General features: G+C 38.2%; 1 protein-coding gene across 2 annotated transcripts in view; it reads left to right on the top strand.

The window, feature by feature from the left end:
- tbc1d22b (TBC1 domain family, member 22B) overlaps positions 1-14,525 on the top strand; it is a 129,944-nt gene extending 115,419 nt beyond the window's left edge. For both annotated transcript variants that reach the window (XM_088640187.1, XM_088640186.1), the window contains 2 exons: positions 7,941-8,036; positions 10,469-14,525. In XM_088640187.1, the coding sequence (XP_088496313.1) occupies positions 7,941-8,036; positions 10,469-10,597 (225 nt within the window). In that variant the 3' untranslated portion in view covers positions 10,598-14,525. The remainder of the gene's footprint in view (positions 1-7,940; positions 8,037-10,468) is intronic.
- Positions 14,526-15,554: the final 1,029 nt, after the last annotated feature.

The raw sequence follows: 15,554 nt of genomic DNA, 5'->3' as shown, positions 1-15,554 counted from the left end.
ACATTGCCACACTATGAATGCTGGAGACAGTCAAGCACCAGTCACACGCCAGTCTCAACCTTAGTGCCACCAAAACCACAAGAAAAATATAAGTGTAGGTTTTAGGAGGCTTCATTCTCAGAATAACTGAAAGTGATATACTGTACAGTATGTCATCATAAACAACACACTTTCCATATGAAATGCATTCAAAGATCTTGCAGACAAACTGAAGAGTAGGACCAAATCGTTTTTTGCTACCTGCACCATGCAAAGATGACAATCAGCAAATGATTATCCATAAAGAAGACACGTGGGCAAGGATGTGGTTTGATAAATAAGGCTTTAGCTATTTTGGCTCTCGGAAGCCTTTCTAATGCAGAGGCCATCTGTATAGACACAGTGGATTCCGTCAGAATGCAATGAGTTTCTGTTGGTTTTGTGTGAGGATCTGCAGAGAAATTCAAAAACGTTTTGACTAGAATGGAAGGGGGAGAAACGAAAGGAGACACACAGGGAGTAGAGCCAAAAAGGAAAACCCACGGGGCAAACAAAATGTCAAAGAACCAGATAATTAAGTGTGTATACCTAAATGCCAGGAGTATGAGAAACATAGAAATAGAAAAAGGAAATAAAAGGTACCGTGTTAGCATGCAATTATGATTTAATTGGAATCGGACAAACATGGCTCACAGGGAGTGATGGTAAAGAATGCAGAATTAGTGGATACACCTCCTTCCAGAGACACTGGAAAGTTGGTAGAGCTAGAAGTGTAGATCTTTATAGCATTCTGGCACAGGAACGTAATCTGGATGAATTAAGGGTCTTAGATTTATATAGGACAGACATGTAAAAATATTTGAAGGGCAGTTTTAGGAGTATACTACAGACAGCCAAATGTATATGCCAATTATAATGCAGTCTTGTTTAATTAAATCAAGCATGAATTTGTAAAAGGAAGAAGTGGTTATCGTGGGAGGTTTTCATTTTCCTCACATAGATTAAGAAAAACCATCAGAGAATGTCAGCATCTGAAACTGAAATGTTAGACACGACTAACGATTGCGCTCTTGGTTTGTCAGAGCACCGACAAGAGGGAATGCCTGTATTAATCTAATTTTTTCAAGCAATCAAGATTGAATAAGGAAAACCTTAGAGGTGAGAGAACCATTAAAGAACAGTGAATAATAATGTAGTATGGCTTTGAAGTACTGTATATTTTGAAACAGTATAAGTAGATTCCAAAGCAAAGTTTTACTGTTTCAGGAAAGCAGACTATGAAAGAAGGAGATAGAATTTAACAAAAGTACAACAAGATAACATTCAATAAATAATTGATGGCAACATTTAAAGATATTCAACTTTAAGATTAATCACTAGAGTAAGTAAACTGTAGGCTGTAATAAAGCAGTGGCAAAAAATGACTTAATAAATCAACTAAGGAAAAACATAAGGATAAAGCAAGCACTTTATAAAATGCATAAAAATGACAACATCCATGGTATAGAGTCTCAGAGTTAATAGTAGGGATCTGTAGATGATTATATCAAAATTGACAATAAATTCATGCATTTACCATTCAATAAATTGATGACAAGACCCAAGCTGGACAAAGCCAAAATTCTTTTGACAGTTATTTAAGAAGGGGGTAATAGCCATTGACTGGAAAATAGCAAATGTAACACCCCTCAACAGAAAGAATGAAAAAAACAAACTGAAAGATTATAGACAAATATTGCATGTCTCATATTGCATGTAGAGCTTTGACAGCAGGATTCTAGTTGGTAACATGGATTTCGAAAAGGTAGATCTTATCTTCTTAGAGTTCTTTGAAAAAGTTATGACAGTACTGGATGAAAATGTCTATATGTTTTAATTTAGATTTTCAGAATGCTTTTTGTGTCGTCCCACAGAAAATATTCCTTCTTCATTTGAATTAAGATAACTCAAGTTTTTGGATTAAACTGGTCAAGTTCACATATGATACACATATGAAAACAGAATAGCAAATACAGCGAAGGAAAATCAAAAAGATTTAAATAAAAAGAGCTGGTTAAACACTACAAAACGTTCAATGCACGTGATGCAGGATGATTCATGACGTTAGCAAAAACATGATTTATAGATACAAGAAGGGAAACTGAGTTTGAAACTTAAGAAAAAAATAAGTATCTATAGTGACATAATGTAATTGCTATCTTTTAGACAATGTGATGAAACAAAAGAAAAACAAGATATTAGGATGTACAGTATAGATAAATGTGTGGAATTTAAAAATAAGGGATGTTAATATTACAATTGTACTGGGTTTAAAGAAGTGCTCTAATTTTTCAGGCAAAAAGAACTGAATCTTTTTAGTCTTGAACAGAGCAGATATGATTCAGGTATTCAAAATCCACTAAGGCACTGATAATTTCAACTCAGAATGACCTGTGCAGCAAGAATCAAGCGACAAACGTGGAAACTAAGGGGAAGTGCATTTAAAACTATGGAACAACCATGTTGTCAAAGCTGATACGTCAGCTTCTTTCAGGAAACAACTGGATGACTTTCCAAACGAACAAGGTGGGCCAAATGATCTGCTCTCATTTTGCAAATCTCACATTTTTGAAGTAGAAATGTAAATATTAAGATCTGAAACTGCAGATTACATGGATGTAAAGTATAGTAAGCTGTGCTCTGGTAGGATCCAGTAACACCTTTCTTTGCACTTCTCTTTGTGCCAAGATCTGTGTGTGTCGTTTGCGTTCCCTGTCTCATTCCTCTGGAGATCTGGTCTATCTCTGTCATCCCTGTGGGCACTGGACAGTGCAGCAGACACAGCAGATTTGCGATCAGAAGCAGCAGTTGTTTGTATCTGCTGCGTGCCCTGTCTCGCTCTCTCTCGGCTCCGGCAGCGCTTTCACGACCTGTCACTGTGCCCGGGAACAGAGCAGCCCAGCGACTCGCTTCTCAGATGCAACACAACACGTTTACCAAAAGGGAGACAGCCGAAAACAAACAGCAAGCGCAAACAAACTATTTTTAGTTGTTGTCCTCCTCAGTGTTAAAAAGTCTGGTGTGCAAACAGAAAGGGGAGATGATCAGGGGGCGGGTGACAGCTCTGTCAACGGGATTTTGACTCATTGTTTGCGGTGTTCTTGATTTTTTTTTTCTTAAAGTAGCTCCCCTTAGTTAACTTTTCACTGGTACCATTTCAAGAAACTAGAAGGAGCTGCAGGGAAGGAGGTTGTGAAGAAGCCTTTTTGTTGTCGGTCCGATCACAATTAAGGACTCCCTTCCATGGGTTCGGTAAACCTTACCATGGAAACCAAAGGCCTGTGAACTACATGGCATCAAGTCATGTTTTCTGTGTCAGCGTTACACTGCCAGTGCTAAAGCTTTGAGATAACTTAAGCATATTTTGAGACGGGGAAACATCTGTAGTGCAGTTCTTGTCAAGGTCCATTTCTGCTCCAAATAAACGATGGCACGTCTAATAAACATTAGATGTAAAACAGCTTCATCTTCCGTCTGACAAAATTGTCTGTCTTAAATTGGAAAGTTCCATCTTTCATCTAAATATTCAATTATTCCTTAACTTCAAATCACCCAAAAGGCTGATTTGCATACACATGAACAACAGGAAAAGCTACAATATTGCCTCTTCTGCATTTTAGCTAGAGTTAAGTAATTCTTCAAAAGGATGATTTTTTTCTAGGCTTCATTTGTTGTGTCTGTACAACCACATAATGTTATTATAAATGTAAAAAAGTACAGTATAGTATGCAATATTAAAAAAAACAGTTAATGCACAGAACTGCTTATGCATAGTTTAAACATTTATTTTTTGCTGCTTTTATGTAACTCCTTCCACACAACTGAATAATCATTTTTTCTGTAGATTTAATAAGAGTGTCTGTATTGCTGATACTATATATAGTTGACTACTTTGGAATTGATTGCTTGGCTTTTGGTGAAGTTTGTCTCATTTCATTCAAGAAGAGTAGTAGAGCACGTGTAAGCCTGCCTTCAAGGAGGAGACACTTCACAGCTGGTATCTGCTTTTCCGGATCTGTGCTGCCCATAGTGGTGGTGGGGGGTGTGTTGTGCTGGTTAAGATCAGAGTGACCCAGTTACTGGTGAAGGCTAATGTCTCTTTGCTAAGGCTGTACTGGCAGTCCTGGGCAGGCTGGAGAGAAAGATGGACAAGATTAAATCTGTGTTTGTATTGAGGAAGATTCAGAATGGAAACAGTGCAACTGAGAAGCTTTTACTTCTTCCTTTCATTAACACAGCAGCTTAGCTTTTTGTTCTATTTCTTTCCACTCTAAAAAAAGAGTACCTCCTATTTTCTCATTTTTGTGTGTCCTGCAATGTGCTTTACATTAGTATACATCCTTTACTGAGCATTATTGTCTATAGGATTATGTGAGCAAAATTGTATTCTTGCTTTGTGCAGTCTGATATTTGATGCACAATGCATATGCATACACACAAAGTCCAGCAGTATACAACTAAGCAGTGTTGGTGTAGTGTCTGTGCTGCACAAGACCAAACACAAAAGGTACAGTAGGTTGCACTTGTGCATCATATACAGTAGGGCCTGATACATATGCTTAGAATGAAGGATGTATGCATACAGCTCCTCATTTTAACAGTTATCTGTATTGATAACATACTGTTATTAATTAGGTTTTCCTAATAACAACAGTTCCTTACACTTCTATAGCGCTTTTCTGGAAACTGCACTCAAAGTGCTTTACAGGTAATGGGGACTCCCCTCTTCCACCATCAATGTTCAGCCCCACCTGAATGATGCAACGGCAGCCATAGAGCGCCAGAACACTCACTACACATTAGCTATCAGTGGGGAGGAGAGCAGTGTAATGAAGCCAGTTCATAGATGCGGATTGTTGGAAGGCCATGATTGGTAAGGGCCAATGGGAAATTCGGCCAGGTTACATCCCTACTCTTTTCGAGATATGTGCTGGGATTTTTAATGACCACAGGGAGTCAGGACCTTGGTTTTATGTCTCACTCTAAAGATGGCGCCTTTTTCACGGTATAGTGTCCCCGTCACTATACTGAGGCATAAGGACCTACATAGACCACAGGGTGAGCACCCCCTACTCTTCCAGCAGCAACCTGCTGAGCTTCAGTGGGCTGCCAGTTGTGAGCTGCAGGGTGATATGGCTTCTGGAAAGTGGTATTTGTGGTAGTGAATTGGGAGCTCCTTTACTACAGTAGGTGTGGGGTATGGGTTAGTGATACGCTGCTTAGAGGAAAAACTACTGTATATCCCTACTGCCTTTGGTAAATTTAATACCATATTAGAACATAAGAATGACTAGAAATAAGAGGCCTTCTGGGCCATGTAGCCCATTTGGTAGTAAATATCTCAGGATAACATCCAATCATTTCTTGAAAGAAGCCAGGGTATTAGCTTAATAACATAGCTGAGCTTAATAGCATTCCTTACTCCCACAGCTGTTGGGTAAAGTGCCACCTGTCCTCTGTTTTAGATTAACTTCCAGGTAGTTTACAGTACCTGTGTCCTCTAGTTTGTATTTGATTCAAGACTTTCACTGCGTTGACTTCTTCAGTGTCCTTGATAGAGAATACTGTAAAACAAAAAATAAAAAAATAGACTAAGAGTTGTTTTAGGGCCCTTTTTGGAGGAATGTTTTTTTAGACTAGTCTAGGGACAATCACATTAAGAAAAATATTGTCAGAAATTAAAAGCAAACAAACTGATTTATCATGCTTTAGAAACATTTTATTTTTAAGCTACCTGAAAAATAAACCAGGGTTTGAAAGGCAAGACCAGTAACCAGCTTCAGGTATTTTGTGTGAAGTTTTTAATTTAGATAACATATGTATCCCATTTGTCAAATAATGCTTGTGCAGAAAATGACTATATTATAAATATACACCCGAATAGACACCCGAAGAAGGCTCCACAAATGTGTTTTCTTTCTCCTCTTTTCAGCATGAACCTATCACTTGTTCCTTTGCATGTTATAAATATGTTTTTTTTTGCAGTGCACAGAATTGTTTTTCTCTTCATAGCATGCCAAGAACAGGCACAAATTCAAATTTATTTGGTACAGATCTCAGGTGCAGAGCTGTCTGTTCTGAGTATAATTCAGGGATTGCAAGCCACCTGTGGAAAACACACTTGATGTAGAATTTTTCTCCTTGGGGGTTTCAGATATGCAGTCTTGTACATGTCTTTCTTTGTGTTTTCCTTGCTGTTGTCTTTTTATTCAGTATTCTCATCAATTTCTCATTAGGGATCTGTTTTCTTTCCCTGTAAACAGCATATTTGGAACAAGTGCGTTTTTTGAAGTTTTTGAGAAAGAGCTTTTGTAATTATCATTCAGGCCTCCCTCGCTGTTCTGAAGCCCCTCACTGTTTTGGATCATCATTTTTTATGAAGGGTGTTCAGAAAATGATTTTTGGCACCAAACACAAAATGTTTTCTGAAATGTTTTTTTTACTGGCTTTGCAATATGTATATCAAATATGTTTATGACTATTAGGTCTTTGTTTTAATCACAGCTCTAAACAAGGCAGAATTGCCATCCAACTTTTTATTCTGCCCAGTCAAATTTATCAGCCAAGCACCACTGCTCCACCTTCATTAAGCCTCATTGGCTTAGCATAGCTAACTTTGACCAGTGGCACAGATATACAGTACAGTATTAGAATGAGCACCTTTCCAGGTCAGGGTGGGGATTAATTGATCATTATTGTCTTAAATCTATGGAAAATATTAAGCTTCAGTGTATCATGTGTGTTTAAATTAGTATACAGTGTTTGTGGTGTAAAGAATATAATGAAAAATAAATGGGCAGCATAAAATGAGTGATATTTTCATTTTTATATTTTTTTATATTCTTCCTGTTAATTTATTGGATATTAACAATTAGGTTTCCATGTTTCAGCACATACTGTTATTTTTCACATTTATTAAGGCCGAGAAGTAATATTATTTTTTTTAGTAAGAAACACTCAAGTTTAAAAACAATTCTGTTCAGTGCCGCTGAAGTCAACTTTTTTCACAGTACAATATGTTTCTAAAATTAAACTTCTGCATTTATTGTCAAATGGAGTGTTAAAAACTTAAGAAAATCATTAATACATATTTAAATGTAAATTGCCAAATACCTTGTATATAGAGTTTGTTGGATTTGTCCAGCTGAATAAATTACATTTTTTTAATTAGAATGTCATTTTCTAATGATTAAACAATTACAGCTGTATTTCAATTAGAATTCTTCAGTTTCAGTAAAATAGAGAATTTGCAGAGCTGACTGAATTTTTGTAAAACAACCCACTGCTCTTCAGCTGAAGTAGTAAATTACCCCATAATCAGTATCATTTAACCTCTTACTGACAGGCTGAAAGTGAAATGACTCTCCTGACTGTCCTGTTATTGACACTGCTCATCTTTCTTTGGGTGTCTGCTGCCACCACTGAAGTGCTTTCGGGTGGTTTTGTCTCTTTAACCAAGTTTTTGAGACAGAATTATTTGTTTTATTTTTGCCTGAACGGCCAGAAAGCTCTCTTTATTGCCTCAACAGGAAAACATTTTCAAAGGTTAAGAATAAATTAAAATGATTCAGAAAAATAAATGACAATAATGCTGCTGAAGTGAGTTCTGTATTTTTCCATGAATGTTAAGCCACTGTAAATGGAAAGTCAATTGCTAAGCATCAGTTTAAAAAAAAAAAAAAAAGGCCTGGGTATGATTTTGCCAGATTTTTATCTAGGGGGCATTCACATTAAATAGCCAAGAGAGGTGCCTTATTTTTACCACACTCTTGATGAGATACAGTATATTTCAAGCAAGTTTTAAAACTGAGAAATGTAGAGCTCATCTTTTTCAGGAACAAAACCCCACAGAAACACACCTCCATACTTATGCTTGATCTTAAACCACAATATCAGGAAATCCTGTGTTTCTGTTTCCTTAGGCTGAGGCAGAGGGATTTTCTCATTTCCATCTCTACGTCTGCGCTGCATTTCTCATCAAGTGGAGGAAGGAGATACTATCCATGGTAGATTTCCAGGTAGGTACTGTACCTACAGTAAAGGTTGAAGGTCTTCATGCCCAGCTGAACCGGTATCTCGGATCCAAATGTTACAACTAGGGTTTGTGTTTAAAAAAAAAAGAATCACTATGTTGTTGTTATATTCCCCCCATTTTGGGATTGCCAACGGTTGCTTTACGTTTTGGCTCACAGTGACATCTGCTGTCTAGCGTGAAGAGAATGAAGAAGGGTAAACTGACTCTTCTTAGCTGCACACTCACGGAAACATTCACCTATTAATACAGTGCAAGTTCCACAGCAACCTGCAGGTGATAGAACTGACTGGAAGAGCAGTGTGCCTTTCACTGGGGTCATCACACCCTGAAGAAGCACTGGCCGAATAATCCCACTGTTGTGTGCTGACACTGTCTCATTTGGGCAGGGATGTGACCCAGACTTTACTGTCTCTTTTTAAGGACTGTTGGCACAGTAGATATACGGATTTCATTATTTTTAAAATCCTTTCAGAACAGCAATACAAATGCATTGTCCAAACCCTAAAGGAGATATTACAAAAAACAGCACTGACGCATCTTCTGATTTATGTTTCCAAGATGTTTCAGTATTCCAGTGGCAGTAACTGTCATATCTGGGGTGTCGCTTAAAGACGGACATCCTTTAACCTCAACCTAGTTAGAACTGTTATACTCTTCCAGAACGTGTGAATGTCACATTACCAAGCAACACTAGGAGGGCTTTGAATGGCTCATCAAAAAGGCTTTAGCTTTTAGTAGAAAACAGACACTTTCAGACAATAGAAACTGTTTCATTGCATTTGAAGACATGTCTCCAGGTTGGCTTTTGTCAGACAATTCAATAATCTTAGTGTGATCCCGGTGATAGGGTGCAAGGCAGAGTAGCATATCTGACCTTGACATTTCCTGGTCTGTGTCATCTGCTGTGATAGGACACAGCACCTTTCTCCTCATCCTGTATTTTTTGTTAAATGCAGGTGAGGTTAACATCATGAATGTGCTCATTTCAGGCCTGTTTCACTTTCTGCAAGAAGCTTCTATACTGTTTAGGGAGGACTTGTCAGACTGCTGGTCACTTTTAAAAGAATTGCTGTCACTTTGATGGTGCCCAGTGAAGAATTTCACACTTTGACAAGCTTGAATTTGTAGCATATTGTATTTTTCCTTCCTCTTTTTTTGTTTCTTTTCTTTTTTTCTACCTGTTTCTGTCTTTAATTCCTTCCAGCTAAGCCTGGGGCCTTCAGTGGAAGTATGGCTCTCCAGTTTACACTCATTAGACTTACTCTGAACTGTATCTTTTCTCTGTGCTTGTTTTTTTTCTGCCATTTGGTTCACTTTGCTATTTAAAGAGATGTTAGAGTGGATTGTTTCTATTCCATTGCTGTTCTCTACAGGAATGTATTAATAATGAGAGGCACTAAAATGTAATGTGCTATTGGTTTCAGTACAAATTTGTTGCGTATTTTATGGCTTTCAGTTTATTAGTCATGATTGACATTTATCATCTTGGATAACTACTTCCTTTTCATTTGCACCATAGGCCACTCCATTCCTTACAGATGAAAGAATCACATTTTTAGTCCGCTTTTAATTTACCAAACATTAGAACTGCATCTTGTCTACTGTGGTTCTAAAGGAAACCTCCTAGGCTGATTGTATTTTGTCTTAATGTTAGCTTGCTCAGGTATGTAAGCATGAAATACAGTGAAATATAGTGAAATACAAAACTGAGTTAGCTGTTTTTCTACCTTGGTCTATCCATGGTTCAGAATCACACTAATATAACAAAGAGTGTTCATCCAGGTTTCCCACAGCAATGTCATACGTGACAGTATTTTTTGCTTGACCCTCTACTGATCCACAGTTCACAACTTTTAAATCTTAGTTTGAGCCTGCTCCCTTTAGTGCTTAATACTTTGTTTCTTTTGTATTATCTCAGTAGCTAGGCTGTTTTGTGTCTAGGTATTTTCAGACAGGCGTTTGGACACATTCCTGTATGACTCGCTACAGTGAAGTAATTGGCAATCTTCTTTGTACTACAATTCCATTCTTAGCCTTGATGCCTCCTGGTTGTTGATCTTCAGTGAAGGAAGGCATGACTAACATTACTCAGAGACAAAAGAGGGACTGGCTATATAAGCTTTTTGAAAAGTAAGATGAAGAGTAAAAAATAGTTACAGTGCTGCTGATTCCCAGTAATGATTAACAGCTCTTTTTCGTTAAGAGCTCTTTTTCGATGAACAATGTATTGTTGTACCCATCCTTAAATTAAATATACTATTGTTCTTTATTCCTTTTATGTAAGTGGAAAAGGGGGTTCCCTGCCATGATGCCTTCTAGACATGATGAGTTATACGGATGGAGAGTTCTCTCGTGTATGAGTGTCAGAGTCTGTGTGTGGCAGTGCGGTGATGGATGTTTCTTTTCTTCTTTCAGGGCCTCCTGATGCTTCTGCAGAACCTCCCCACAATACACTGGGGGAACGAGGAGGTGGGGCTGCTGCTAGCAGAGGCGTACAGGCTGAAGTATATGTTTGCAGACGCGCCCAATCACTACCGGAGATAAGGCGCTCGCCCTCGCCGGGCACACGCGCACGTGCTTGCGCGCACACACCTGAGCACAGGGGAAACGGGAGAGAGGCGGCATAGTGTGGCGTGGGCAGGGCTGGTGGTGAAACCGCATTTCAAGCCCAGTGCTTTTCAACCTTACCTTCATGTACAAAGTGTAATGTGTGATTTCCTGGAGGAAATCCAGGGAAATCCCCCCTCCAGGGGGTAGAAAAATGATATTTTTTTATTTTGCACTCCCTCTTGGAAGACCGTGTCCACTTGAAGTCCTTCTTATTTTAAAAAGTAGCCAAGGGATTTCAAACCACTGTTGTGTACCCCAGCACTGCAAACTGATACTGATGGACAACACAGACGTAAGAGAACATATGAGCCTCATCTCGGGTTATAGAGAGAGAAGCTCAAGCACTAGTTCAACACGGAATATTGACTTGCCTAGGCAATGGCGCCATCCTTCCTCAGAGCTCCAGTACAACCCAGGCTTTTCACTGATCCTAGAGATATTATTTTTATTTACCTATGTTCTTATTGTAGCTCTTTTAGCAGCATTCACATTTTAGAAAGCGTAATAGAAGACTCTCCTCTCTACGGCACAAGGAGCACAGCACATGCCTTATTGAGACTACGTACGTAAGACTCCTTCGTCGTGGACGTTTGTCCTGTGCTCTGCAGCCTGATTAGATGTTGTTGGAAGTCACTGGTACATGAGTAAATGCAGCCGATTGGATCCGGATATGGAATTCATTCGAGTGCATTTGTGCTGACATGCTTTCTCAATCTGCCTATGAACACAAGGACAATCTGCTTGTTTTAAAGATAATAGCATTGCAAAAAGCTGCAAATATGGTTCTGAAGAAAGAAGAAATGGTATGACTGGGGTATTTCGAATTATTTAGTTAAAAAATATTTAGGTATTGTTTTTTTCAATTATTTATTTTTTTAAATCGTATTATAGTGTTGTGTATACTTTCATCTTGTATATAAGCGTAGATATATAAACCACTGGGGGCAGAACATTTTTAAGGACATCATAATGGAGTTTTTTTTATCAAAATCAAAATTGCCTTCTTTCGAGAGTCGGGCACAATAGGTTATTTGTAACATTTGGAATTACACTGTTTTTGTGACTGTGACTGAAGTGATTTGAAGTGAAGTCAGGGGTCAGTCATAACTGCCTATTACCCAGGGGTGAATCCCATTTTTCCATAATGCCTGGGAACTACTGGGACATGGTTTTCTTGTCTATTCCCAACAATTCCCACACCATATTAAAAAAAACGGAAATATGCAAATGTGACTTGTATGAAAAAATGTCAAGTTACCTGAAAAACTAAGAGAAAACACAATTACCACATTACAGTACTTGGGTATCATGTATAGTGTGAGAGTAGCTAATCTTAATATTCACAGTGGACAACAACTACCTACTGTATAGTATATTACAATTTGAGGTGTGTTGAAAAAGAACCACCCAAATGATCTGGGTATCAGCTGTATGTGAGGGGTAATGCGAAAACTGGTAGAAATCCAATTAAATTTTCAAATAATGTGAATGTCCAATGTACATTCTGGGACTGGATACTGGTTTCAGACAACTATAGAATCATTTAATACTTGAATCTAAATCAATGCAGCAATGGAGCTGAAAGAAGTGCTGCAGGTGTAGCACCGTCCTGTATTGTACTGAACAGCCAGAATCGTGCTGAGAGTGTTGCAGAGTCCTCTGCACTCCTCTCCCACTCTGAGTCCGTCTGCGAAATATAGGTCTCCTTCCTTGCACAGCCTGAGAATAAAGCACATTGCTCTCGAGCTGCTAAAACGGGCTTACCCTTAGGAGAATAGCATTCTTAAGAACACCTTGTCTGCTTTTCCATCTGTTGATGCCTTACAATTTACAAAGCAGCCAAAGTACAAAGTGTACATATAGATACAGTAAGTATATATTATCTGTATGCAGTGGTATTGTGCTTTGGTGCTACAGTTTCTGTTTTGCTTTAACCTAGCAGGGTGTCAGCTTGTTCATGTCAAAGCAAGATGGTTTCGGCTGGGCTGTATTTTTGACACTGGTAAAGGAGAAAGTATAATTTCAAGGAGGAACTGAATACGGCACTTAAAACCAATGACTACTGAGTTTTCAAACTGATGAGAGAGAAGAATCTGCAATTTTAATTTTTCATCTTGCACATTGTGTTTTTCTTTTATTTTGTGTGTATAATAGTGTAAGCAAAGATTTGATGACACTGTGGATTGAAGTTTTTGTGTAAAAAAATATTTTCTTGCGGAGATTATTTCCTATACTGTATGTGTCAAGCTGTAGAACATTGTAGTACTTTTCAACTTAGATCCTGGTTTGTTTTATATTCACTTTTAATTTAATTGCTTAATGATTTTAAATGAACATAACCACAGTAAGAACAGAACTCTATTCCTGTCTAAAGTTGTTCTGACGTCTGAGGTGGATTCAGCTGTATTTCTAAATCCCGTGTGAACAAAAGTAATGCTCTATGTGCCAGTGATATACAGCCTTGGCTCTTTAGTTTCATTTTGTTTCAGTCTGACCACTGCTTTGTTCTCTTAAAGGCAAACTGCAATGCTATTTTTACATTTCAGGGTTATAATGAATTGGCAATGATGATTGTATTTCAAACCACAGTGAAAATAAGTACACAGTCACATGAACATCCTCCAATTTACTTTATAAAGAGAAGTTTCAATGTATGTGTAGCGCCATATGGCCGTCATTGTCCGCGATTCAGAACGAGGCAACAAAACTTCCAGTGACAAGAAAGCAGCCCTATTACATTGCAAACATGCTTTAGACCAGGGGTCTCAAACTCACTTGAATATGGGGGCCGCATTAGATAAAATGCGCTAATCGTCGGGCCGCATTCATACACACAAAATGCATCAAATCTTTAAAAAAAATATTGAAACTGAATTTATTTGAAACATGTTGGTTAACTTTACTCAATGTACTCGACATCATGTGAGGTTATTTCTGAAGTTCTTCATTCTGGCTGCTTCATTGACAGCGTTTTGCAGAGACCAGTGAACATTAAGCCTGATATCACATGAAGTAGCCAATCGCAATGTTGCTCGTAAATGTTAATTGGTGAGTCTTGACCGTAAAACTGATTTGTTGATCTTCATTGATGAGAAAAACTGTTTGTATACGTACATACTGCCAACCATTGCTATGATTCTAGCAGACGCACAGACTAACTTCGGAAACCTTTCTTTCTGTCTACTTTATTTACTGACAGAACTCCGTCAGCCAGCAATCAAGCAACAGAGACGTACACACCAACTCTTTGGCTTAATGCACTCACAGAAGCTGTAAATAGGACACGTATGCAGGGTTAGGGTGGTTACAAGACAAGGGACAATACAGGAGTAAACAATTAGCTACTATTATATTAGGTTTTATAGTCACTTTTTACACAGGCAGGGGGACCTAGTGGTCACTCTGCAGACCCTCAGAACATCTCCCGGCCACAGTTCCCAGCCTGCATCGCGGTGCTTGCATTGGCCGGGTGCGCCTCCACTTCGTCACCCGGCGTGGGCGCTACAATATTTCCATGGCAATTATTGAAACAGAAAATGAATCTATGGAACAAAAAATGTATCAAATGACCAAAACAACCTAATTTTATTGGTAATTTTTTGTTAATCCAAGTGAGTCATTGCAGGCCGCAGATAATTACTGGGGACTGTGTGTTTGAGGCCCCTGCTTTAGACCAAGTGAAGTTTTGCTACTATATTGTAAATATTTTCATGAAACCGACGCATACAAGGTCACTTGTTTTTAAGATACTTTTAAGTATTTTAAAAAAAGAACATCCTGTCAGTTAACTAAAATACCCTCATAATAATTAACATTTTAGGAGACCATTTTTCTCATTTGCTTACAACGACTAATGAGCAGGAAGGGCAAACTCTCTCTCTCGCTGTGGTGAAACTAGCTGCTTCTCGTCTGCCAGTGACAACATGCCAACCTTACAGTACTTTCACAAAGTTGACAATTTTACACTTGACTCGAAATTTTTTAAACTTTTTCTGTTTGTCGATTTTTTTTAAAACTGAGATTTAATAACTGGTCTGAGAAATTGAGACTGCACTTCCTCTTTAACTAACACCCTTATTTATTTAATCAACACTGCTGCCGAAAGACATTTAAGAATTAGCCTTTAAATACTTTGCAGTGGCAGGAATGGAGGTGGTAATCTGGGAACCTAGCCCTGTTGTAAAGGAAGAAGCCAGTATGCAATGGAAGGTGATTGGATCGCAGTGGAACAACCTTCGATACTGGACTGTTTCCTCTTCTTGCAGACCTTGCGTTTTTGTATTAGGATTAAGGCTATATTAGGATTAACCCTGGAAAGGGTTTTCCATCTCCAGTCCAGAGATTCCTTTACTCACAACCTTCTTTGCTTCCCATTACATTTAAGTTACTTAAACTGTATATGCTGGGACTTTATTAACTGTGGGACTATTGCTTGTGTTCTGACAGTTTTGCGGTTTGTTTTTACTTTGAGAATAGGATTGGTGTGTCAAAGGTCACATCTTGACCTTTCTTCCATGGGCACAAAAGTGAGGGTACACCTGTCTATGAACCATACCGGCAGGACAGCAGGAGAGATAATTTAGATGTATATTGAAAGTCTGTGGCATTTATCAGATAGGAAATTGACAGATCCCGACAGTATATGAGCTGCTTTCACCTGTAGGAAATATGCGGTGCACTGTGTGGCATCAGATAAAATTGCCAAATTAACCTTTTAGGCATTTTAGTGAAATAATTTAAAAAGCTGGCAAACTGAAATTGGTCTCTGCGGGTTGTATTGCATGATGTTCAATTAAGTAATAATTACTTCCACAAATTGTGTTTTACATTTGAACAGATTCAAAAGTAATTTTGTGCAATTACGCTATTTATATTAATAATCATTCCTTGC

The sequence above is a fragment of the Lepisosteus platostomus genome, chromosome 7 (assembly GCF_059453375.1).
Source record: "Lepisosteus platostomus isolate fLepPlt1 chromosome 7, fLepPlt1.hap1, whole genome shotgun sequence".
NCBI classification, from domain to species: domain Eukaryota; kingdom Metazoa; phylum Chordata; class Actinopteri; order Semionotiformes; family Lepisosteidae; genus Lepisosteus; species Lepisosteus platostomus.
Note: the sequence above shows the minus strand (reverse complement) of the source record. Positions and strands in the feature narration are given on the sequence as shown.